General features: G+C 42.3%; 1 protein-coding gene across 2 annotated transcripts; it reads right to left on the reverse strand.

Annotated features, from left to right (window-relative positions):
- Positions 1-14,077: 14,077 nt before the first annotated feature.
- On the reverse strand, positions 14,078-24,328 carry LOC136712895 (maestro heat-like repeat-containing protein family member 1). Of its 2 annotated transcripts, none has more exons than XM_066689717.1 (15): positions 20,015-24,328; positions 19,593-19,735; positions 19,165-19,290; positions 18,859-19,000; positions 17,653-18,365; positions 17,329-17,425; positions 17,151-17,242; positions 16,938-17,051; positions 16,655-16,751; positions 16,425-16,564; positions 16,213-16,305; positions 16,002-16,120; positions 15,722-15,850; positions 15,503-15,605; positions 14,078-15,410 (listed from the first exon to the last, which is right to left on the reverse strand). In XM_066689717.1, the coding sequence occupies exons 1-5, from the start codon at positions 20,034-20,036 to the stop codon at positions 18,208-18,210; spliced, it is 591 nt and encodes a 196-aa protein (XP_066545814.1). In that variant the 5' UTR covers positions 20,037-24,328; the 3' UTR covers positions 14,078-15,410; positions 15,503-15,605; positions 15,722-15,850; positions 16,002-16,120; positions 16,213-16,305; positions 16,425-16,564; positions 16,655-16,751; positions 16,938-17,051; positions 17,151-17,242; positions 17,329-17,425; positions 17,653-18,207. The 2 variants fall into 2 exon arrangements, with proteins under 2 accessions (XP_066545814.1, XP_066545813.1); XM_066689716.1 differs by having other exon boundaries at positions 18,859-19,021.
- Positions 24,329-24,728: the final 400 nt, after the last annotated feature.

Below are 24,728 nucleotides of genomic sequence, written 5' to 3' on the forward strand. Positions count from 1 at the left end.
CAGGTGTCTTTTATACAGGTAACGAGCTGAGATTAGATGCTCTCCCTTTAAGAGAGTGCTCCTAATCTCAGCTCGTTACCTGTATAAAAGACACCTGGGAGCCAGAAATCTTGCTGATTGATAGGGGATCAAATACTTCTTTCCCTCATTAACATGCAAATCAATTTATAACTTTTTTGAAATGCGTTTTTCTGGATTTTTTTGTTGTTATTCTGTCTCTCACTGTTAAAATACACCTACCATTCAAATTATAGACTGATCATTTCTTTGTCAGTGGGCAAACGTACAAAATCAGCAGGGGATCAAATACTTTTTTCCCTCACTGTACATAATAATTAACACAGACCTAAGTTTGTTACTGTTGTTGAAGTGTTTGATGAGTTGATTGGTGATGGTCAGCATTTGTAGGCAACAGATGTTTATCAAAGACATTGTTGCGAGTCCTTAACCAAATACCTGTGCCCTAAAACACACAATCTCTATACTTTTTGACTGTTGAAGCACTCAGCCTGCAGCGATGTAAACCAGACACCCCTAGTCCTTGATGTCCCGTACTGCATCTTGAAACATTCTCTTAACTTCCTCTAATGTATATATGCTGTGATATGGAGCTGATGGTGGTATGTGCTGCTCTCTCCTGTCATTTTGTCTTTGCCACTGTCCATCTCTTCCCCCACATGGATGGAAACATGTTTCTTTTCTATACCCCTCTCTATTAGAGTTCTGGCATACAGATTTGTTAGTGCTTTCCGTGCACTGTTTTCTCCTGTTTCTTATTTCCCCACATTTGAAACATTTGCCTGTGAAAGCATAGTTTTCTTCCTGCATTACTGCTATAATTGTACTCCCCTTCTGCTCATTCTGCATCGATTCTGTGGATCCTGCCCACATTTCAATAGTGTCACAGGTGTCTCCTGGATTAACAATTAACAATAATGCCTTTTGTATATGTGGACCGAATCCCATTTTCAGCAAATAAAAGGAGTCATGATCATTACATGTGGTTCTGGTATTCCACTGTGGTCACGATACGCAATACACTCTCTCTTAGCATATTCACAAGCGGTCTCACCATCTTTCTGTTTTAAACCAGTAATTAAAGACCAGTCTGTCCCCACATCTCCTGTCCCAGCAGAAACTCTGGCTTTCAATATGTCTATTCACTGTGCATCTGTTTGTCCAGCTACTATCAAATAAGTGCCATTATACACATTTTCTGGCATACTACTTAATATTTAGGGGTCTGCTTTGTTTAGGACTATAGCCCATTGATCTCGACTCGTTAATCTACGACTAGTTCAACTTAACCCAAAAATCAGTTTTTTACTTACAATACTTTTTCTTTTCTTTATTGGTGGGAGCATCTCCCCCTTCCTTCCAGGAAGGAGAGGGGAACTTCAGTACCTTCCTGCTCTCCATTTTTGGTTTCCTCTAGTCCTTATTGGAGCCATAGCCTGCTGTCCTGCCCTTTGCGCTCCTTCACAAGCTCTGCCGGCGCTCTATGATAATTTACACCCCTACAGTCTGTGCTGGCTCTTCCTCTTCTGACTCAGAACTTTCAATTAAAGGTTCTTCATCTGAATCCCAATCAATATCATCATCATATAAACCTGCATGCTTCCGGGCTTCTCGTCTAAGTTTCTCCCAATTTACTCTATTACTGCCTCTAATTTTACATTTCTTTATACCAGCAACTTTGCATACGACTCCAGTTGCCTTTTTGGCCTGTCTGAACTCCTCTTTTAAGTTTTTAACTTCAGCCTGACTTTCTATAATTCCTTCTCTCTCTGTCCATACTTTCTTATTCATTTCTTCTATCAGTTTCCTTGTCTTCTGTGATGCATTACACACAATCACTACCCCCATAGCTTCTTGTCTTTCTTCTGTTCCTTCCACCACTGGATGTGTTGCTCTGGCAACCACTCCAGGTCCCAGCCCTTCTTCTTCATCGCTTTCCTTGTCTTTTCATATTTCTCTAACAGATACCCTGATATGTCACCCATTCTAATTTAGCGATGTTCTAAATTTTGATTTTCACTAACCCCTTTTTAATTACAATATTCTGCAGACACTCAGTTCCAGTCTCCCCCTGGATATTCAATTACCACACACACACACACACATATTCCACAAATACTCATGTACCATTACTGTCCAAGCACAGAACAATATTACAACACAGGACACATACTTCTCCAGTCCACCTTTTACAGCGACTAGGATTTTTCTTACTATCTTACCTGCTACAGTGAAATAGACATTACTTTCTTTACTACATTAACAAGATTATTATTATTATTATTATTTATTTTGTATTTTATTTTCCACAGACAAAAATAGTATCCCACACTCAATTCCAGGTAACCCCCCGAATGAACACTTAACTTTACGTACCAAGACAGTATCCCACACTAAATTCCAGGCAACCCCCCGGATGAACACTTAACTTTACGTACAAAGACAGTATCCCACACTCAATTCCAGGCAACCCCCCGGATGAACACTTAACTTTACGTACAAAGACAGTATCCCACACTCAATTCCAGGCAACTCCCCCAGATGAACACTTAACACACGCACAGACACCGCACCATGTGACCCGTAAATTCCGAGTTACGTACTCGCCCAATCCACCTCTACAGGATTAATTTTCTCTCCCAGCCGCTACTTGTAAAGAGACCTTTTTGCACACCGCACCGTGTGACCCGTAAATTCCGAGTTACGTACTTGCCCAATCCACCTCTAGTGATCAGGATTAATTTTACCTTTTTGCACACCGCACCGTGTGACCCGTAAACTCCGAGTTACGTACTCTCCCAATCCACCTCTATTGATCAGGATTAATTTTCTCTGGCTGGTCAATATCCCATCCTCGTCGCCAAATTGTAGTGGTTTTAGTAAGTCCCAGGATACACCGATGAAGAAGCAACAAGTTTATTACAGAAAACACAAATACAGGTTAACCCGGAGCTCTCCTCTCACATGAAGTGAAGAAAAGAACTAAGGATGTGAGTTGGAGAAGCCTTTTTGTATCTTCAGAGACAATGGGTTACAGTCTTCTCTGTCAGAAGTGATTACATCTCATTATGTTTACCACATACATAATAATTAACACAGACCTAAGTTTGTTACTGTTGTTGAAGTGTTTGATGAGTTGATTGGTGATGGTCAGCATTTGTAGGCAACAGATGTTTATCAAAGACATTGTTGCGAGTGCCCTGTGCCCTAAAACACACAATCTCTATACTGTTTGACTGTTTCAGCTGATTGAATATCTAGAAGACAGTGGTTGAATGAAATCATGAAAAGACAATGCTTGATTGAAGTAACCTCTCGGACAGAATAAATACAAACTAATGATTGCTTCATAGATAAACTGAAACAATGTATAATATAACAACATGAAACAATTAATAATATATACAGAATATAAAGGAAATAATACAAGTACATTTTCCCACTACACCCTTATAATTTAAAATAAGTCTCGAAGGGTAATCATGTTTATTTATGTTTATAAGCACATGGTTTTTGATATATAGGTAGGGCGATTTTTTATAATAGTCAATTGCAACAAACTTGCAGAGTTAGTACAGAGCTGCATACTACCCACAGGATCATCTCCAGGTTGCAGATTTCAATTCTATGCAATTAACCCATCAAGCCTAATAAGTAATGCATCATATAAACATATGTTTGTTAAATGATTCCAGAGATTACCTGTTCCTCTGTGATATACCAATTTTGAGTTGCCCAGGTTTTTTGGGGGTCTTCTGTGCATTGTATGTGTATTTATATAATTGCCTGTTATCACCACTACTTCGTACAAGGTTCAATTTGTCTAGTTAAGCAATTAGTTAGATACAATAGGTCAAGATGAATGAAGCAGAATTCAAAACAAACAAATCACCTTGGCCTCACCTGGTATATCTCCAGAAGTACTTAAAGAACTTATGGAAATGTATAGGCCGCTAACTAACTAAAATATTCCAACTGACGCTTAGAACAGGGGACGTACCAACTGTTTGGAAAATTGGAAATGTCATACATATCCAAAAGAAAGGGGACAAAACTAATTCCAGGTTTGAAGGGAATGTCCTACTCAAAGACTGAGGCACCTGAACCTTTTCACCCTGGAACAGGGGAGACTACAAGGGGAATTGATTCAAGTCTTCAAAATCATTAAAGGCATTGACCACATCAAACCAGAGGAGCTTTTCCAGATCAGAAGGGACACACAGACCCGGGGACACAAATGGAAATTAGGCTTCAAGGCATTCAAGACGGAGAACAGGAGACACATCTTTACACAGAGAGTAGTCACAATCTGGAATAAACTACCCAGCGATGTGGTAGAAGCTGAAAGTTTGGGAACATTTAAAAATAGACTGGATAGGATCCTTGGATCACTTAGATATTAATGGACACCAAACGAGCACGATGGGTCGAATGGCCTCCTCTCGTTTGTAAACGTTCTTATGTTCTTCTTATGTTCTTATACATAGATGAAGATCTGATGACTAGCATTTACACTGCACTTGATGGGAGTAGAGCTCAGCGGTAGAGCACCACGTCCCTGGCTCGACTCCAGGTGCCTCCATCTTTTTGGAAATTGGCAAAGATCACTCTTATTATTCATCCATTACATTTCAATCGCACAAAACTCACCAGAACTATTAGTTCAAGTTCTATGTTCATTTCTTGTCTTTTTTCTTTTCTGTTGCTGTATGTTGTTGCATGTTTAGCAGTCTGTACAGCGCTCTGTGCTGCCCTGCGAAGGGCGCTATACAAATGGAAATGAATTAAGTATTGAATATGTATGGAGTGGAAACCCAAATGGAAATCAAACTTTGGTGTTCAGTTTCACTGAATATATATTAGGGCTGTCAGTCGATTACAATATTTGATCGGTTAATCAAAGGGCATTGGTTTATTAATCGGCCACTTATTATAATAAGTGTAACAGACTAAGTGGTTGTGCCACACAATAATTTAATAAATACTAGGCATTGATAGTACAGTATAACAACGCTGTAACATTAATGGTAAAAAAAATAGGAATGTATATTTTAAAAAACACCAAATCATTATAATGAGCAAACGGGTGTTTTGCTCACAAATGATACTGTGAACTACTCATAGTGCCCTTCTAAGAAAAGCATTGCATGCAAATGAAAGAGATTTTTCCATGTTTTCAATATTTCTTTACGAATCGAGTTTGAATCCAAAGGTTAGTTTCTCATTTGCGGCTTGTAAGTGCATCCAATAAACAAGAAACAAATAAAACTAAATCAGGTGCTAAGTGAACATGTTAAATCAGTAGAAAACCAATTTGCTGTATTGGGAAACTAAACAGTACATGCATTAGACAAATAAAAAAATAACGAAAAAAAAAAAAAAAAAAAACACAAAGTCTAATGCATTTTGAAACAAAGAATAACGGTCAATGCAGCAGACAAATCATAAACCAAAACAAAACAAATAAAAAACAAATTCAAAATACATTATAAACAATTACAGTTGTTTTAAAAGTAATAATTTCTTAAAGCCCACCATACACTATATAATTTCCATGAAATCCGATGTGTGAGATCAGATGAAATCGTGACGCAATCGCACGCTATATAGAGGTGTTTGGGATCGAGACACGTGGTGCAGTTTGACGTTTTGAAAGAGAAAAGCGAGACTGAAGATCCAGAGTGTAAATACTGTCTGTACAGCATGTTCAGTTATGGCAGCTTCAGCCATGCTGTACACTGTGGCAAAAAGAAGGCGGCTTCACTGAAGCCTATGTAAGTGTACACTCAGCATTTGTTGCAGAAATGTATGAAAGCAATACTACTTTCTGTATTGTACTTTGCAAAAATAAATGTGTCCAACATATTTGTTCAAAACTTGTACTTTAATATTTTTGTGATATCTAACACTGATAGTCTTACATTGTTTCATGTGTGCATGTATTTATACAAAACGAAAACAAACAAAAAACATTGTACACTTTTTTTTTGCTAAAACTATTTTTGTTTTGGCATAACGCAGATTATTGCAAGAGAAATACATTTTACATTTCAAAATTGTGATGAATCCATATATTTTGTTTGCTTTTATTCATATAGCCAGTACCGATTTGTACACGTGATTAACATTTGTTGCAGAGGAATTACGCATGAATTCAAGAGGAACATACTGGAGAAAAGAAGACCCTTAATAACCATGAATCATAATGAATTCATACCCTTGTAGCGTAAGGTACACTTAAAATTCAATTAAAGAAGTGAATTTATAGTATCACCTTATCACGAATCCTGGAATCTTGTAGAACTCAATTTCTGTAATAATTGGACACAGACACCAATTCCAAAGATATAAATTGTCAAATTTATTCAGAACAAAGACTAAATGTAGCACTACACTAATTATACAAAAGGGAAAAACTAATTAAAATTCAACTCTAGATCAACAAATCAAAGACAAATCACTTCCATGACCAAATCAAAGACCATGGGATCGCATATGATATCACACAAATCGTTAAACAAAAAAGGTTATAAACACATTGACTACAATACCGGTTAGTAAGACGAAGGTGAGTCTCTCATTAGTATTGTTAGTCAGACATTAAATAACTACGCAGGTTAGTATTTAATGTCAGGTAACCTCTCGTTATATATATATCAGTCTCATTTACGTTTAGGTGCCGAGAAAGATCCTATCATTACTTGTTACCACAATTTCCCTTAACTGATTATTATTCAATGATTAAGGATAGGCAGGGCCACCAATAATCTAATGTCTATTAACTTGTGTCAATTTCAGACTTAACAGTTAAACAGGAATGAGAAGATATTTCTCGGCGTTGACAGATTTCTTAAGACTCAAATAGCTATTTAAATGACTGACACTTTCGTATACAGTCGACTTAGTCAATTGTCCAGCTGTAAAACTCCACTGATCAGGTGGGCACAGGCGGGCAGCGCAGTCTGTAAAGTTCTTTATTTAATAAAGTCCTTTAAAAGAATTCTTCGTACGGCTCAATCTCCTTCTTCCAGTTTAACTCTTCTGTTGCCGGCAAAGACTTGGTTGGTTTCTGGTTCCGGTTCGGGCAACAGAGCTACAGGTTGAGCTGTGGCAGCGAGTTACTGGTTCAGGTGAGAGAGAGCGAGAGAGATGCCGTGCGCTACCTTTTATACGCCTGTCAGCTCAATAGGTGATTGGTTCTTGAGTTTGTGAGATTGGATATCGGTTTCAACCCCCAGTGTCCTATTGGAGGGGGGCTTGATTTATGACTGATGTCAATCCATGCCATCTTTTGGAAATGCCGGTTGGCCCGGGTTCGTAGCTCTATGTCGGGATTTCGGCTCTCGTCCACTTCAAAGAGTTTTTATTACCTACAGGCCCCTTTCTCCAGACATCTCATAGCAGGATTCCAACCTATTTGGCCTCTTCTCGGTGCCATCCTCCCAAAAACTGTCACTTTGATGCAAACCAGTTCCAAGCTGATGAGCTAAGGAAATCTGATAACTTTGGGGGGGGAAGAGATCTTCTTTAGATCAGTGCTTCAGCTCAGAGCCCAAATGCTCTTATCAAAATACACCCAACATAACGCTACACCCTCTTACTCGCTCGCCAGGGGGTTGTGAAAAACATGAATTAATGTGTTAAGACATGATATATATATGATCAACTTAATTTATTAAAAATGAATTCCATATGACTAAGAGCCTTTAAATCATTATAAATTCACGTACTTGAATTACAAATTAATGTGAGTTCACAAGAATTACATCATGTTTTCATGTGTTTTTCCTGTTTTGTACTATCGGAGTTCATGAGGAATTAATGCCCAATGTTGTAAAATGTTACCATATATATATATATATATACACACTCACCTAAAGGATTATTAGGAACACCATACTAATACTGTGTTTGACCCCCTTTTGCCTTCAGAACTGCCTTAATTCTATGTGGCATTGATTCAACAAGGTGCTGAAAGCATTCTTTAGAAATGTTGGCCCATATTGATAGGATAGCATCTTGCAGTTGATGGAGATTTGTGGGATGCACATCCAGGGCACGAAGCTCCCGTTCCACCACATCCCAAAGATGCTCTATTGGGTTGAGATCTGGTGACTGTGGGGGCCAGTTTAGTACAGTGAACTCATTGTCATGTTCAAGAAACCAATTTGAAATGATTCGACCTTTGTGACATGGTGCATTATCCTGCTGGAAGTAGCCATCAGAGGATGGGTACATGGTGGTCATAAAGGGATGGACATGGTCAGAAACAATACTCAGGTAGGCCGTGGCATTAAAATGATGCCCAATTGGCACTAAGTGGCCTAAAGTGTTCCAAGAAAACATCCCCCACACCATTACACCACCACCACCACCAGCCTGCACAGTGGTAACAAGGCATGATGGATCCATGTTCTCATTCTGTTTACGCCAAATTCTGACTCTACCATCTGAATGTCTCAACAGAAATCGAGACTCATCAGACCAGGCAACATTTTTCCAGTCTTCAACTGTCCAATTTTGGTGAGCTTGTGCAAATTGTAGCCTCTTTTTCCTATTTGTAGTGGAGATGAGTGGTACCCAGTGGGGTCTTCTGCTGTTGTAGCCCATCCGCCTCAAGGTTGTACGTGTTGTGGCTTCACAAATGCTTTGCTGCATACCTCGGTTGTAACGAGTGGTTATTTCAGTCAAAGTTGCTCTTCTATCAGCTTCAATCAGTCGGCCCATTCTCCTCTGACCTCTAGCATCAACAAGGCATTTTCGCCCACAGGACTGCCGCATACTGGATGTTTTTCCCTTTTCACACCATTCTTTGTAAACCCTAGAAATGGTTGTGCGTGAAAATCCCAGTAACTGAGCAGATTGTGAAATACTCAGACCGGCCCGTCTGGCACCAACAACCATGCCACGCTCAAAATTGCTTAAATCACCTTTCTTTCCCATTCAGACATTCAGTTTGGAGTTCAGGAGATTGTCTTGACCAGGACCACACCCCTAAATGCATTGAAGCAACTGCCATGTGATTGGTTGGTTAGATAATTGCATTAATGAGAAATTGAACAGATGTTCCTAATAATCCTTTAGGTGAGTGTATATACTGCTCAAAAAAATAAGGGAACACATAATCATCACAGTATAACACCAAGTCAAATAAACTTCAGGGATATCAATCTGTCCAGTTAGGAAGCCTAAGCGATTGTGAATCAATGTCACCTGTTTTGGTGCAAATGAAAGTGACAGCAGGTGCACTGGATGGGCAACAGCAAGACAACCCCCAAAAAGGGAATGGTTTTGCAGGTGGTGGCCACAGACAATTGCTCTCTCCTTATCCTTCCTGATTCTTCTCTAGTTTTGCGTTTTGCTAGTGTCCTTGTCACTATCGGTAGCATGAGGCGGTACTTGCAGCCCATTCAGGTTGCACAGGTAGTCCAGCTCCTCCAGGATGGCACATCCATACGTGCCGTCGCAAGAAGGTTTGCTGTGTCTCCCAGTACAGTCTCAAGAGCATGGAGGAGATACCAAGAGGCGGGCCGTTACACGAGGAGAGCTGGACGGGGCTGTAGAAGGGCATCAACCCAGCAGCAGGACCGGTATCTGCTCCTTTGTGCGAGGAGGAACAGGAGGAGCACTGCCAGAGCCCTGCAAAATGACCTCCAGCAGGCTACTGGTGTGCATGTTTCTGACCAAACTGTCAGAAACAGACTCCATAAGGGTGGCATGAGGGCCTGGTGTCCTCTAGTGGGACCTGTGCTCACAGCCCAGCACCGTGCAGCTCGATTGACATTCGCCAGAGAACACCACAATTGGCAGGTCCTCCATTGGTGCCCCGTTCTCTTCACAGATGAGAGCAGGTTCATACTGAGCACATGTGACAGACGTGAAAGAGTCTGGAGACGCCATGGTGAACGTTATGCTCCCTGCAACATCATCCAATATGACCGGTTTGGCAGTGGGTCAGTGAAGGTCTGGGGAGGCATGTCCTTGGAGGGTCCCACAGACCTCCACATGCTAGCCAACGGTATCCTGACTGCTGTTAGGTACCGGGATGAAATCCTCAGACCCATCGTCAGACCTTACGCTGGTGCAGTGGGCCCTGTGTTCCTCCTGGTGCAGGACAATGCCCGGCCTCATGTGACCAGAGTGTGCAGGCAGTTCCTGGATGATGAAGGCATTGATGCCATTGACTGGCCCTCACGTTCCCTAGACCCCAGACGTTATGTTTCATTCCATTTCCATCCAGTCCAAAGACATGCGGTTCAGGTTAATTGGTCACTCAAAATTGCCCGTTGTCTGAGTGTGTGTCCAAGGCCCGGACCACAGTGACTGAGTGATCTGGACCACGGCGCACTACTCTTAGAGCAAACTGAATGCGCCTGGCATTTTATTGACACAACTCCTAAAAACTATCCAAACTACAATCATGATGATCATAAACATGTTCATTTTAGCACATTCTACGTGTGCCTATTTGTAAGTAGGCTCATTCTGCATAATGAACACGTTACATGTGATGCAACTCCTGAGTACAGCGTTAAGCCTCACTTGTAGGAAGGCTCTGTGTCTTAGTGCAGCGAGCTGAACACTGCTGTGGTGGAGGCGCTCAAATGCAACTGTCACACATGTATTTATTCTTATTACTATAATAATGTTTTTACTGTTATTATTATTCCGTACAATACAGGGGTTGGAATAAGTCTGCTAACCACTGAGTATAGTTATGCCTGCTTGAAATCATATATTTTAAGCCTTCATCTGCATACAATTGCTAAGGTCCGGACCACATTGACCGAGTTGTCCGAGTGGTCTGAATTACTGACAGTGGTCCCTTTTGATATGCATGAAATTGTGTATGATTTTTTACAGTTTTAACTGTTACAAATGTAGCAGTCTCAGTCCACTGTGTTTTTCACTTTGATTACTTTGATTAAATACACCTATATCACATTTGCACTTTTTCATTTGTGTTCTCCCCCTCCAGTTCAATGTTTAATAGAATAACTGAATAGAGCATTTAAAGCCCCTGTCAAGAGACCATGTGCGCGTGTGTAGATTGTAACAAAATATGCAAAGTGCTGGTGAATATGCAAAGCGTTGGTGAATATCCAAATTGGTGATGAACTGACGCTGGCGATGGTCTGTACCCCTTGATGAAGTGTGCGTGATGAAAAGACGTAGACCCCAGTAGAGTACAGTCTAGAGGTCAGAAAGCAGGCTATCAGAACAAGACAGGAGATCCAGGAATCGATACTGTGGGAGAAAGCAGGTGGTCATAAACAAGCCGAAAAAGGCTTGGGCTGTTATTCAAGAGACTATGAAGACTGAGCACTGGAGATGGGACATGGAAGGGTTTAATTATTGGAGCTGATGAATGGGGAGACAAGGAACAGGTGAAGTTAATTGGTCAATGAGGCAGGGATTGATTATTCAATAATCATGTGGCCACAAACAGGAGGCTAAGGAAGACACAGCAAAGCTGGAACAAGGGTGACCTCTGGACATGATCTTGGAGAACCCTTCCAAGAACAATGTTCCAGTTATTATCCAAATTTATTAATTGTATTAATGAATATGTACAATTTATTATCATCACTATAATAACACAAAGATGGCAGACCTACAGGTGTGATTGAATAAGATCAGTTTGTAAAAGCAAGTCTGGGCTCACTTTGGTTCCACAAAGTACAGATGTTTATATCATATTAGTCTGTATTATTAGACTTTTAATTAGTAGTATGTTAGTTTAAACAATTAAAAGTATTAAAGAATGTACAGTTGTAAACACATTACTATAAAAACTTCCTCTATCAATAGGACAGTACTCATGGGTCCCAGTGTGAGAGAGTGCTGCATTCACATTAAAGGAAGGTACAGATATATACTATTGAAGATGTGTGTTAAGAACATTGTGAATCAACCAACTAAAAAAGGCTTGACATCCTGCAGAAAAGTACCTGCATCTGCAGTCCTCATGTGTGCTTGTGTGAATGATGTAGTCTCTCATTTGAATTACTGATATGTGCCAGCAATATCTGACTACGTACAAGAAGTGGTGACACTATACTGTGCGAGTGATCTCACTTCCACAGGGTTCTTGCACCAAGTCAAATTCAATGCTTTTTAAGACTTTTTAAGACCTCAACAAATATAATTTAAGAACCAAAAATGTCTAAACAACGAAAAGATTACATGCAACCAGACGTCAATGTCTGTAGCTAGCTAACATAACGCAAACGTAAAACTTATTTTAATGGCGGAGTCTCTCATTGTCTAATACTAAATTAACCCTCAGAGGACTGAGCCAATTTTTCCCATTTTTACCACTGTTACATTCTTGCTGATAAATAATATGCATTTGCTTATAAAACACAGTGTTTTATATCTATTTCTTCAGAACAACCTCTGCTAAATGCATTTTTCTTGCATAATGTACTTATAAGACAGTATTTGAGTGAACAATGTGCAATAAAAAAAATAAGAAACAGAATTCATTTTTTTTATGATTGATTTCACACCCCATACAGTAAGTGAACAGTTTTGACATTTAGAACATGCTCTTCAAAGCCTTAGGTATTGAAATATGCATTGTATTTCAATAAACTATATACAGAACACTGAAATAATGCACCTTTTTTGCAAACTGACCCAGGAGAACATTGAGATTCTATTTTCCCTGAGTTATTCAGGCCCCTCAGATATGCCACTGAGCAAAGCTGGGCCTCTCCAGGAAGTGGCAGAGGGGCACCTGGCATGCCAGGGGGTTTTGCTATATATTCTGCTGACCTTACAATCTTAATCAGCTTCTATTTTCCATTGCTGGAAAAAATATTGAACTCTGTTTCTTTTTTACTTTGTTGTATTTTGCACTTACAGTATATATAATTATATCACATATATTATAAGTACATAACACTTGCATAGCTGAAGCTGCTCTGAATCCATAGATACCACAAATATAGCAGTAGCATCTATAATAGCCGAGATATGAGCTGAACTCTATAAGCCCCCCCCCTCTGGCGCTGCTCGGTCTGTAACCCGACACTGATCATCTGCTGAAACAGGTTTTTTTTGATTGGCCAGTAATGGCAGATTTCAATGACACACATAGTAACATCCAGGAAGTGCACGATGTAAACACACCGCACATGGCTCTTTTCAGCAGAATTTCAGCTACGTCTTTACCTCAAATCCTTTCTCAGATAATTAATACTTTGTAATCAATGCCCGAATTTTGGGCGGATCCGCCTAAATCATCCTTTAATCAAATACACACTAATTAGACGTTTTACCTACCATGCCACTGTGCGTGACCATTTTCCCCATCAACCTTAAACGCACCATCCGCAAATTTAATACATACAGTAAATGTACTGTAAATTTAAGACAATTCATGACCTTAATTTCCCAGATTTTATTTTAAGACCTTTTAAGACTTTTTAAGGAGCCGCGGGAACCCTGTTCCAACTACATCCAGGACAAATAGAGGTCAGTATATTTGACCTTAATGCATTCCAGGTTACATAATCAGGCCTCTCAATGTTTGAACTGTTACTGTGCTTTGAATGCCATGTTTAAATGAACATGTAATTACCTGTTAGAGGAACTCATGGTGGAATTGCTGCCATGGTATGACAATCCACACGGGACAAAATGGCCTTTACATAGACTGGGCAGCACATTTTGGACTCTCGATTCATACAGAGGCATTGCAGACAGGTTTGATTCCAGCAAATCTCCAAGTTGCACCCTTCTACACTAATCCTGTACATTAGTATCTCATCACCTCTCATACAAGATACACTGGCCAATAAGTGAAGCCATTCAAGACCATGACGTTGGCTTTTGAAGAACTGGCTTCCCCGACACCCTTTGCACAGTAGACTGATGTCACATTCCAGTCTGTAGAGCACGACACATTGACAATGCACAGATATACTACAGCAGGAAACAGGTCTGTTCAATTAATCTCACTGCCTCCTGTGACCATAGATGCCAATTCACCCATCCTGGTACCTGGAATGATGCCCGATAAATAAAACTGACAGACATTGTAATATTGTTGTTTTATTGATGGAACAAAGCATGCAAAATGAAACTGAGTTAAAAAGAAACATAACAATCCTCCCCAGCCAATAAACAGGACTAATATCACTGCTTTTCCTCAATTCTTTTTAACAGTTCAATAATTCAGTCCCGATTTGCAGAGACAGCTTTCATTTCCTTCAGCAATTCAGTTTCCCTGCATTCTCTTCTCCTCTCCCTCTGCTTGGATTCCCGACAGCTATCTTCCCTCTCTTGCCGTCACCATTCATTAGTTTCTGTGAGGGTTTCCAGCAGCCTGGTCCTTTTTGCAGACTTGGTCTGCCTGTTCAGTCAGGAACGTCCCTTCTATATTTCCACCAGGTGTCTTGGCACTTCCTTGTTGTGGGATGTGTTGGGGTGGGGGGGGCTGATGTCTACATGGCAGACACCACTGATGCAGTGGTTGGGAAGACACTGTTGAAGGGGCAGATTGTGGCACAGACACATCTGGAAACAGGTTTGTTGCCACAGTGGTCTCTTATGCGGGTAAACCCCTTGTGTCTTGCAGAGCAGACTAGCCATTGAATGGGAGGAGAATTGGGTACACAACTGAAACTGTCTTTCGAGCTCGGCTGGAACAAAAACCAGCAGGTACTAAACCAGCAGTCGGTACTAAATTGAACATTTATCTGAACTGTCACCCCCAGGATCTGGAAACAGAGCAGATCTTACACAAAGACAGCCACAATATAGAGCTCTGGAAAAAAGAGACCACTGCAATTTTTTCTTAAATCAGCATCTCTACATATATGGCAGCCATTCCATTCCAGTGTCTACTGAATGAGCTACTGATTAGGTGATCACCTGAACCAAATCTTATTTAACGAGGAATATAAAAACCACTGCTGTGGTCATCACTATCCTCTTGCAATAGGACCAGCTGGATGGTAAAAACAGTGCTAGTGCCTCAAAGGCAACTGGAATAAAAAAATAACTATTGACCATGCCAAAACAGTTGAAAAGGAAAGTTCTGAGTGAGGAAAAGATGGGTTCAATTCTGGCTTTACTGGCAGAGGGATACAGTGAGCATCGGGTGGCTTCCATCCTTACAATTTCAAAGACGGCAGTTCATAAGAACAAGGTCAAGCAGCAGACATTGGGGACAACAAAGCTACAGACTGGCAGAGGATGAAAACGACTGTCCACTGACCGGGATGACTGCCAACTCATTCGAATGCCACTCGACAACCAAAGGATGACATCAAGTGACCTACAATAAGAATTGACGCACTCAAGGGCTGCATTACCTCCGACGCTCTGATCCACCCATCGACGACTAAGGAGGGATTGCGGGACGTTTTTAATCAGGGACTCTGTGGGTCAGAGAAAGCAAAACTGAGTCACAATTCAGCGCAGATCTCCATCACGGGCACATATCCTGACCAGCTGTGTCTCATCTCCTTACCTGTAAAGACGGCGGCACTGCCTCTGACTCCAGGAAAGCAGCTGCTCAGGCAGTACAGGGCACAGCTGAAGGACCAGTCCAGGGCCTCAGGGAAATCAGACGCCTGGAGAAGAAAGGGATCAGATTCGGGGACTCTCAGCAGACCTGTAAGTCAAGAGCCACAAACATGCAGCATCTCTCTGTCCTTAATACGCAACAGAATGGCCATACTGTCCTTACCCAGAATGCAAGGTCATCCAGGAAGGCACGAAAGTCCAAAACCCCTTCCTCCTGGTTCTTTGAGATGAGCCTCCTGATGGTTCTCAGTTCTGGCGCTGACCCACTGTTGTTCAAGGTCAGGAGGCAGGCCTACACACGAGACACAAGCTGATCCACAACACTCTGTGCCGCTGTGTCATGGCATCAGTGCAATCTGAACGGAACATCTCAAATTTTACGTTTTTGGTCACTCTGCACCGGTTTAAATTTTATGCCCCAGTGGCCTCTGATCTGCCCTTACCTGGGTCACCTCATTGCTGGGGTCTGCAGAAGGAGGGCCCCAAATAGTTGGGGAAAGACCCTCTGAAAGGGCCCCTTCCCCCCTGGGGTGGCTAGCAGCTCCTGCACAGCACAGGTCACCTGACACAGGGAGAGACACTCAGGGTCAGCCTGAGAAGGCACCCAATTTACAGCACTGTATCTTTGCAAGCGTCACAGAGAGATGTACTCACAGCCAGGGTCTCGTGCCCAGCAGGCGCGGTGCTCAGTTTTCTCATGAGGAACACCCGCAGGCTCCCATGGCCCTCCACAGCGCACAGCTGGAGCTGGGGGAGACAGAGACACAGTGAGACAGAGATACACAGGAGCTCCTCGCTGTGACACACGGAGCCGATCAACACTGCGGCCAGTCACTATGAGAGACAGACTCTTGTGTGCGGCTTACCTGTCCAGCAGCAGGGCTTGGCTTAGCAGCGTCACGGCGAGCACCTCCGGGCGCCCAGACACGAGGCGGACGACCACTCTCACCTGCGGGTCAGTCAGGTGGAGCAGGCAGGGCTGCAGTGAGTCCAGGATCTCGGAGACCTGGAGGACAGACGAGACAGGCGCTCAGTGTGCCGCCCCGGAACAGCGAGAGGAAACACAGCGAGAGACTCCAAACTGGCCCTTACCTACCTCGTCAGCTCGGCTCGACGGGCTTCCAGGACATGAAAGCAGATGGAGCTGCAGTCCTGGGGGAAGGAGGGCTGGCCTGGAATGGACTGGGCGTTCCCTGTAATCAGATTTGAGGTTTGGTAGGGAAAGGACAGGAAAATGAATCGATCACAGAGATCAGTAGAAACAATATGGTTACAGGCTGAGAGTGTGTGTTTCGATGTGTTGCTGATGACAGCAGCAGGTCAGACAGTACTGAGAGCACAGTAGCGCAGTGGGACAGGATGGGGGGACAGGACGGTACCTGCATTTCTGAGGAGGAGGGCAAGAATCAGCCCGGACACAGCCCGGCTCGGCTCACTGACGCTTGTCACCTGCTGAATAATTAATCTGGAAACCATCTTTGGGAAGGCGGTTGCTGTGGGAATAAGGCAGGCAGCACAGAGCAGTGAGGTCACGACACAGGCCAGCGGATCAGAACCAGGACCCTCTCCCGAGTGAAAGAAGAGAGACGTACCGAGGAGTGGGATGGGGCTCAGGAACACGCTGTGCTCGTCCACAGGCAGCTGGCTCTCCCGACGGATGCCTCTGAAGGAGACGGGCACGGGCCTGAAGGAGAAAGATGCGGTCACTGCATACCCAGGGGGAGGCGTCGCTCCACTGCACAGAGTCGGCTACACAGAGCAGGGCCTGACCTGCCTCCTGGTGCAAACTCCTCAGCAGGACGTCCATGGAGGAGCGGATTATATTCCGGTCCGAGCCCAAGGCCGCCAGGACGATGTAGTGCACGTTCTACAATAAAGAAACGCAAACTGCACAGTGGGCTGGGTTCACAGACCCCAATCAGCACGACTCAAGGGCTCCTCAGCATGTTTGTGAATCTGGTTACGAGCTATTTAACTGTATAAGAAACTAAACCAAATCCTTATCCTGATGTTAAACATAAAACCAAGCCTTTAATCTGAAGCCAGTCTGATCTATCCCACCCCTGCTAACCCAGTCAGCAGAGAAAGCCCTACCTGGACCAGGACTTCACCATTGGAGCTGCGTTTGTACAGCGCCACTGTGGTGCTGATCAGCCCGCTCAGTCTGGCCCCGAGAGTCGCAGGGCACAGCATGGGTGTCAGGGCAGCCATGGCAGCCACTACTGCCTCATGCACCGTCAGGACGGACACAGAGACCGGTCAATTTGGGCAACGCCAAGAGGGCAAAACGGCAACAATTCAGAACAAGGGGGAGAGATGGCAGCACGTTAGGATTATCAGTATACAGCATATACAGTGATTTATACTGTGGCAATCCTCTCCCTGTAGATAACTCACCCTCCCCAACACATTGTGACTCAGAACAAGCTGGCAGAGGATCACTGGGCCATAAATCCTGACTGGCCATGTGTGGAGCTGGATGGTTTACAATGTTTGACAATCACATTTCCCAGCGGCCCGTACCTGCTGGTTCAAGACTTCCACTATGTACCACCTCTGCAAAGATGAGTATGCAGTGTCCATGACTAGAGAGAAGTCCTGCTTCCTCAGGGTGGGGTCAGCGCTCCCTCTGGGGCCAGAAATGAACTCCTAAATGCTCTCATAGCACTTTTCCACCGACAAAGAGCCGGTGCTGGAGCCGGAGCCGGTGCTCGGCCTGGGAAGCAGCTGATGTTTTTGGGAACCAGCTGATGTTTTTGGGAACCGGCCCGCTTTTCCACCAGTTTTGGAACCGAACGCTGACGTCACTGGATATGGGCATTCCCAAGCACGGAGTAGAAGAGAAACGCACAGCAGTAATAATCAGCACCGAGGCGACTGCGACTTTAAACCCTATTTAACATCACAATCAAACTCATTCAGCGTCTACACACAGCACAGATACACTGTAAAAAAACAACAAGCAAGATCACATGCAGCAGAAACGAAAATACAACCATACAAATATGCTAAGATAACTCAGCCTTTTATTTGTATTGATTTTTATTGATGCATTAAGGGAGTTACAACGATTCGCTATTTCAGACACTTTTACTATATTGAATAAAATACAAGTTAGAGTTAACATGCATTCATCACCGCGCACACAGTTCACATTTTCATTCATTTTGTGGCATATTTTTACTTTTATTCTTAATTAAAAAACAACAGGTGGTTACGGGTCTTCAAAAAACAGGTCAGTTTGTAAGTCCCTGTTGTAAGAACAGTGGCTTCAGGAAACGAAGCAGCAGGCAGACTCACCATTTGCTCGTGACAGACGTCCCAAAAAGGTCAGCCATATGAGATCTGGTTGCACATCTGTCCTGTACAAAATTTCCAGAGCTGCCAAGACATCCTGGAGAAACCGGGATCCTAGGGCCAGCAGGATGTCACTGGTTGCTTGCTGTGTGTCAGGAGGCACATTCTGGGTCAGGGGAATCATTATACAAAAAAACAGCAAGGTCTTTGTTTGCACTCATGTTGTAAGTCGCCCTGGATAAGGGCGTCTGCCAAGAAATAAAAATAATGTGTATGTTTCTGAGCGCCTCACAGGAGGGAGTGACTCACCAGATCCCTGCCCATCATTCCAGCTGCCATAGTGATGGCCTTCCCGGCTGTGGAGGGGCTCATGGCCTCAATCTGGCTTGTTAGCAGCTTTCCCATGGCCTGCAGGATGGGGGTCTCATGGTCCACCTGAGGAACACAGGAGGAAGAGCTCACGAGCGGTGTGACACAGCACCCAACACTGAGCCCAGCATCACTCCGAAGAACCATTACAATACAAAAAGGCCTCGCAAAGATCAATGTCTCTCTTCTCTGCATGATTGACAGCGTTACAGCCTTGAACCCTCTGTGCACAACGACACAGAGGTGTATGGATTGCCAAAAACTCAGTCACACAATGTACACACTTTATAAGCTGCCAAATCAACTGCAGAAAACAGAAACAACTCAGAAGGCATGATTCCTACTGACAGACAAGTCCCAAGTCTCACCCGGTGGTCCCTCTGCAAGTAACAAACACACCACAAACAGAAGTCGTCTGGGTGGGCCACGTCGGAGAAAGCCACCATCTTCTCCTGCAGCGGTTGCTTGGGGGCCTCTGCGTCAAGGGCACGCTGGAGAGCAAACTTCTTCACTGAGGAGACAATACCAAGAAATAAATATGGTCAAAATCAAGTCCAGCACATACTTCTAGAACAGGAACAACACGTGGACGATCAGACATTCTGCTGTCTGTCACTGGAGTCTTGAATTAAGCACAGACCTCATGTCTGTAATTCCTCTGTAGGATACTCCGGAAACACGTGCAGATGAAATCCAAATATCAGATATTTAAAGGAAGAGCTCCAAACTGAGGATTGTATTTCTTGTTACTAGTCAATAAAAAAAGACTCAAAACAAATAGGCAACTCACCGAAGGCCTCAAAATCATCCATCTTGCATCCAAGGTGTGGTAATACTAAATTAAAACAAGAATTCTGGGTTACGTTTCATTTCACTTTATTGATTGAATTATTTTGTGCGATTAAACATAGTATGCTGACCACTGGTGCATTAGAGTGAAGGAAATCAAGTCAAAGAATTATAAAGCATAATTTTTAAAAAATAATAACAGTAAAATAAAATAAAAGAATGCAGTAAGGCAGTGTTACATAGTTTAAAATGGCCAACTCAAATATGAATCTCAATCTTCAAAGGCATTTTCCATTGCAAGGGGAGAGATGCACACATCGCAATATTGTAAATGTTATCAAGCAAGCAGGCAAACACAATGTCAGGTTTGTCACAAATACACACTAAAACAGAGTGAGAATAATTTGATTGAAGCTATTATCATGATTGATTGTTTTAATGTATTGTTATAGAGGTTAGTTGCACTCAGGGCTTGTTATTGTGTGGAACCCTTCCTGGTTATCAGCCAATAGGATGTGAGTATTAATATGGGAGTCCTATAGAGCCCGTGTTCAGGCAGGAGTGGAAGTTCGCAGGCTGCAGCTCCGGCGTCTCTATACACGTCTGCACTGGGGAAGGAGGGCACTTTGTACTTGTCAAAAACACACGTATACGCTTTGTGTTCCTGATGTCTGTAAATAAACAGACAAACTGCGGATCGTCTGACAGGTGGACATATTTCAGCCTCGCCTCCAAAATATAAAAGTGCGAACACACGACCAGGGAGGAAGGGCTCACAGTGCCATAGCTTGTGTTCACCTAGAAACTCCTGCATCAGCGCTGGAAGCAACTCATTTCCAGTCCAGACGCATATTTCTAGCAGGCACACAAATAGAAAATGGTGCATCCTCACGCGTTTCAATCACAGACACCCACTGAAATAGATCTGTGATTGACAAGCACCACAAACCGTGTAGTTTGCATGTATAATCTCGATTGATCTGTGATTTTTCGCTGGTGATGTGTGGTTGTGAAGCAAAGATACGTCTGAGTCCGACTCTGCCTGACTTCATATATGCCTATAATAATCTTTAACAAATTAAAGCAAGTGTTCTGTTAATACTTATATTTACATCTATTTCAACGTTTTATTTTTGTACTTTGTCAAATTAATGTACTACAGCAATGTAAGCAACAGGGTATATTACTAATTCACAGAATTGTGCGTGTGTGTTGGAAAGGGGCATTTGGAGGTGTGATTGTCCCCCCCGCTGGAGTCTGGACCTTGACTATACATTGACCAAGAAATTTGGACCCTGACACAAAATAATTGACTACCCCTGCACTAAACTAAAAGCCTCACAATCAAAGTGTCTATTGTACACAATATGAAATACGTTTTATATTAAGTTTAACACTATTATCCAGTACAGCCTATGAGACTCACATCTAAATAAGCAGATTCATAAAGTGAACGATGAGCATTTCATCTGAACAGAAACGCATTTGCTAATTCATACTCACACAACTGCTTTGGTCGGAATCCATAATTAACTAAATCCACAAACACTCCTTCGCGTCGGGTTGGCGCGTCTCTCTGACGTCAGTGTGCTCATTAGTGGTGACGTGCATGTCTCTCTCAGCCTCGCAGCAGGTCGAGAGACAGATAATAACAATATATCACAGCTTTTTCTAGATGGAAAAGTTTCTTAAATGTAAATATGGATTTTGTGAAATGCGTGTCGAGTTCTTTCCCCGCCAAAACACCAAGCATTAATCATCCAGCCAGCGGTCAAACAGCCAAGTATGTCTCTGTCCCAGCAGTGCGATCCTGTGACTTGGGCGCCATCTTGTGTCCCCCGCGTGCAGCTGTAGGACACGTCCCGCTACAATAGTGCGCAGGGCGCACAATCACCCGGAGAAGACAGCCAGCTATGGCAAGCAAGATCATCATTCAGAGATTTCTGCAAATTACTTCCTATTAATTTAGATACATCTCTAAATCATTTTGCGATATCTTCAAATGACTTACTGTATTTTGCATTAGATTATGACTTCCTGTTTCCGCATTCAGTTACATAGAAATAAATGGACTAGTTAACAGGAAGTGATAATCTTGGGCTACATACAGGAAGTGATTTGAAGATCTCGAAATGATTTAGAGATCTCCAAATAAATGTGAAGTCATTTGCAGATAACGCTACATGATTTCAAGATCTCTCTAAATCATTTAAAGATATCTGCAAATCATTTATAGATATCTCTAAACGTACTTTTAAATTAGATATCTGGAATTATTTGCAGATATCTTGAAATTTTTGCAGATATCTTGAAATTATTTAGAGATCTTGAAATATTTGAAGATATTTTTAAACTAAAGATCTCAAAATTATAATTTGGCTCACCATACCCATCTCCTGCGACACGACTGAGTTATTAGATATTATGTCATTTACAAATTGGCAGATGGGAGATGAAAGGAGTTGTTGAATATATACACTGCATACTGTGCACACTATAAGTAGTTTACATTTTTGTATATTGTTTCACTTTTTCAGAGGAGGAATGCTGCACCCAGCTTGCAGAACTTAGTTCAAATCTAACATGGGTGTTGGTAATCAGAAATCACCAGGACTTGGCCATCCTTAGTTTTTGGACCTTATAACAGGGATGTTTTGTACTTTTAGTTTTCCTTATTATGTTTTGAAGACGGGCTGTGGGGGTGATGTTCATTTGCTGTAGTCACGCAGGCAGACACACAACCTTTAGCAAAAGTAATCAAAAGAAAACCAAAACAAAGAACAAACCTTAAAAACTGTGCAAAACATGCAGGAGGAATCTCTTACAACCTCTCTCTGTCCCAGAGGTCTCCCACAAATCTTATATAGCCTGGCCTCAATAGAACCTCCCCCTGACTACACCAATCAACATTAAAACAAGGTATCTATCAATACATATTCCACATGTCCAATAATAACTTTTAAACGAAAGATAAAATACCCAGGAGGTCGTCTAAATACACATTCCCGAACAAGATCATTTTACCTTCATGAAACTCTGCACTGACCTGTCGAGGCATGGACTCCACTAGACCTCCGAAGGTGTGCGGTGGTATCTGGCACCAAGACGTTAGCAGCAGATCCTTTAAGTCCTGTAAGTTGCGAGGTGGGGACTCCATGGATCGGACTTGTTTGTCCAGCACATCCCACAGATGCTCGATTGGATTGAGATCTGAGGAATTTGGAGGCCAAGTCAACACCTTGAACTTGTGATTCATCAGACCAGGCCACCTTCTCCCATTGCTCCGTGGTCCAGTTCTGATGCTCACGTGCCCATTGTAGGCACCATCGGCAGTGGACAGGGGTCAGCATGGGCACCCTGACTATTCTGCGGCTACGCAGCCTCCTACGCCACAAACTGTGATGCACTGTGTGTTCCGACACCTTTCTATCAGAACCAGCATTAACTTTTTCAGCAATTTGAGCTACAGTAGCTCATCTGTTGGATCGGACCACACGGGCCAGCCTTAGCTCCCCACGTGCATCAATGAGCCTTGGCCGCCCATGACCCTGTTGCCGGTTCACTGCTTTTCCTTCCTTGGACCACTTTTGATAGGTACTGACCACTGCAGACCGGGAATACCCCACAAGAGCTGCCGTCTTGGAGATGCTCTGACCCAGTCATCTAGCCATCACAATTTGGTCCTTGTCAAAGTCGCTCAGATCCTTACACTTGCCCATTTTTCCTGCTTCTAACACATCAACTTTGAGGACAAAATGTTCACTTGTGGTCGAATATATCCCACCCACTGACAGGTGCCATGATAACGAGATTATCAGTGTTATTCTCTTCACCTGTCAGTGGTCATAATGCTATGGCTGATCAGTGTATATATACACATTCAATGTGTGCAGTTACTAGTACAGCACCTATTTTGTGGACATACCTTTATAAATCCCTGGAACAACACACCCGCTAAAGTGCACATTCCCCGGCATACGTCATCATTTATTTAAACTCATCGATGAATATACATGTAAATTTATGGTTTTAACAATTAATTTCTATAGAAATATGATGCATGTCAACTTTTTAAAATACATTTTATAATACTGTTTTTGTAAACCATGACTGTCAGTGCTGTTATGTGTTTTATACACACACACGTGTATTACTCAGGAAAACTGGTAACCCTAAAATGAACCCAGTGTTTTTGATGTATTACTTTTGTATCGTATTATTAAATATTTAAGGAAGAGGTCATTTTTATTGTTTTTTTAAATATGTTTTAGTCTGGGTAAAGAACTAACCTAAATGATTATATTTGACAATTATAAAATCCATAAAATATACACATGATGGATTACAGTATTTGAATTTGTTTTGGATTTGATATGACTTTTTATTAATTAAAAACTACATAATGTATTATGTACTGTTGTAATGTATAGATTATAAATGACTTAAATGAATAGTGGAAAGCATTCTTAATAAACATTTAATTTAGAAACGGATACGGATTAACAGTGTCTGTGTCATTTTAAATCCCGTCAGCTGTGCTCTTTCAAACTGGTCCCCAGGGCTCAGTGTCTGTTTGCCAAATCCATTCCTAAGCTTGCAGTAATTGGTAATTCACAGGTATAATGCAAGTGATGATTTAAAGTAGATATAGATTCAAATATAGGTAGAGATAGAGATAGACCTAAAGACGTATAATGTGTTGGATTGAGGCCCCC

Source organism: Amia ocellicauda, chromosome 17 (genome assembly GCF_036373705.1).
Source record: "Amia ocellicauda isolate fAmiCal2 chromosome 17, fAmiCal2.hap1, whole genome shotgun sequence".
NCBI lineage: Eukaryota > Metazoa > Chordata > Actinopteri > Amiiformes > Amiidae > Amia > Amia ocellicauda.

Bases quoted from the DNA above. Each gene is read 5' to 3' on its own strand.
- LOC136712895 (XM_066689716.1), bottom strand. From the start codon at position 20,036: ATGGATGATTTTGAGGCCTTCG. The intron at 19,736-20,014 runs GTGAGTTGCCTA...TTGTCTCCTCAG, and splicing joins GGATGATTTTGAGGCCTTCG to TGAAGAAGTTTGCTCTCCAG. The intron at 19,022-19,164 runs GTGAGTCACTCC...CCCCTGACCCAG, and splicing joins GAATGATGGGCAGGGATCTG to AATGTGCCTCCTGACACACA.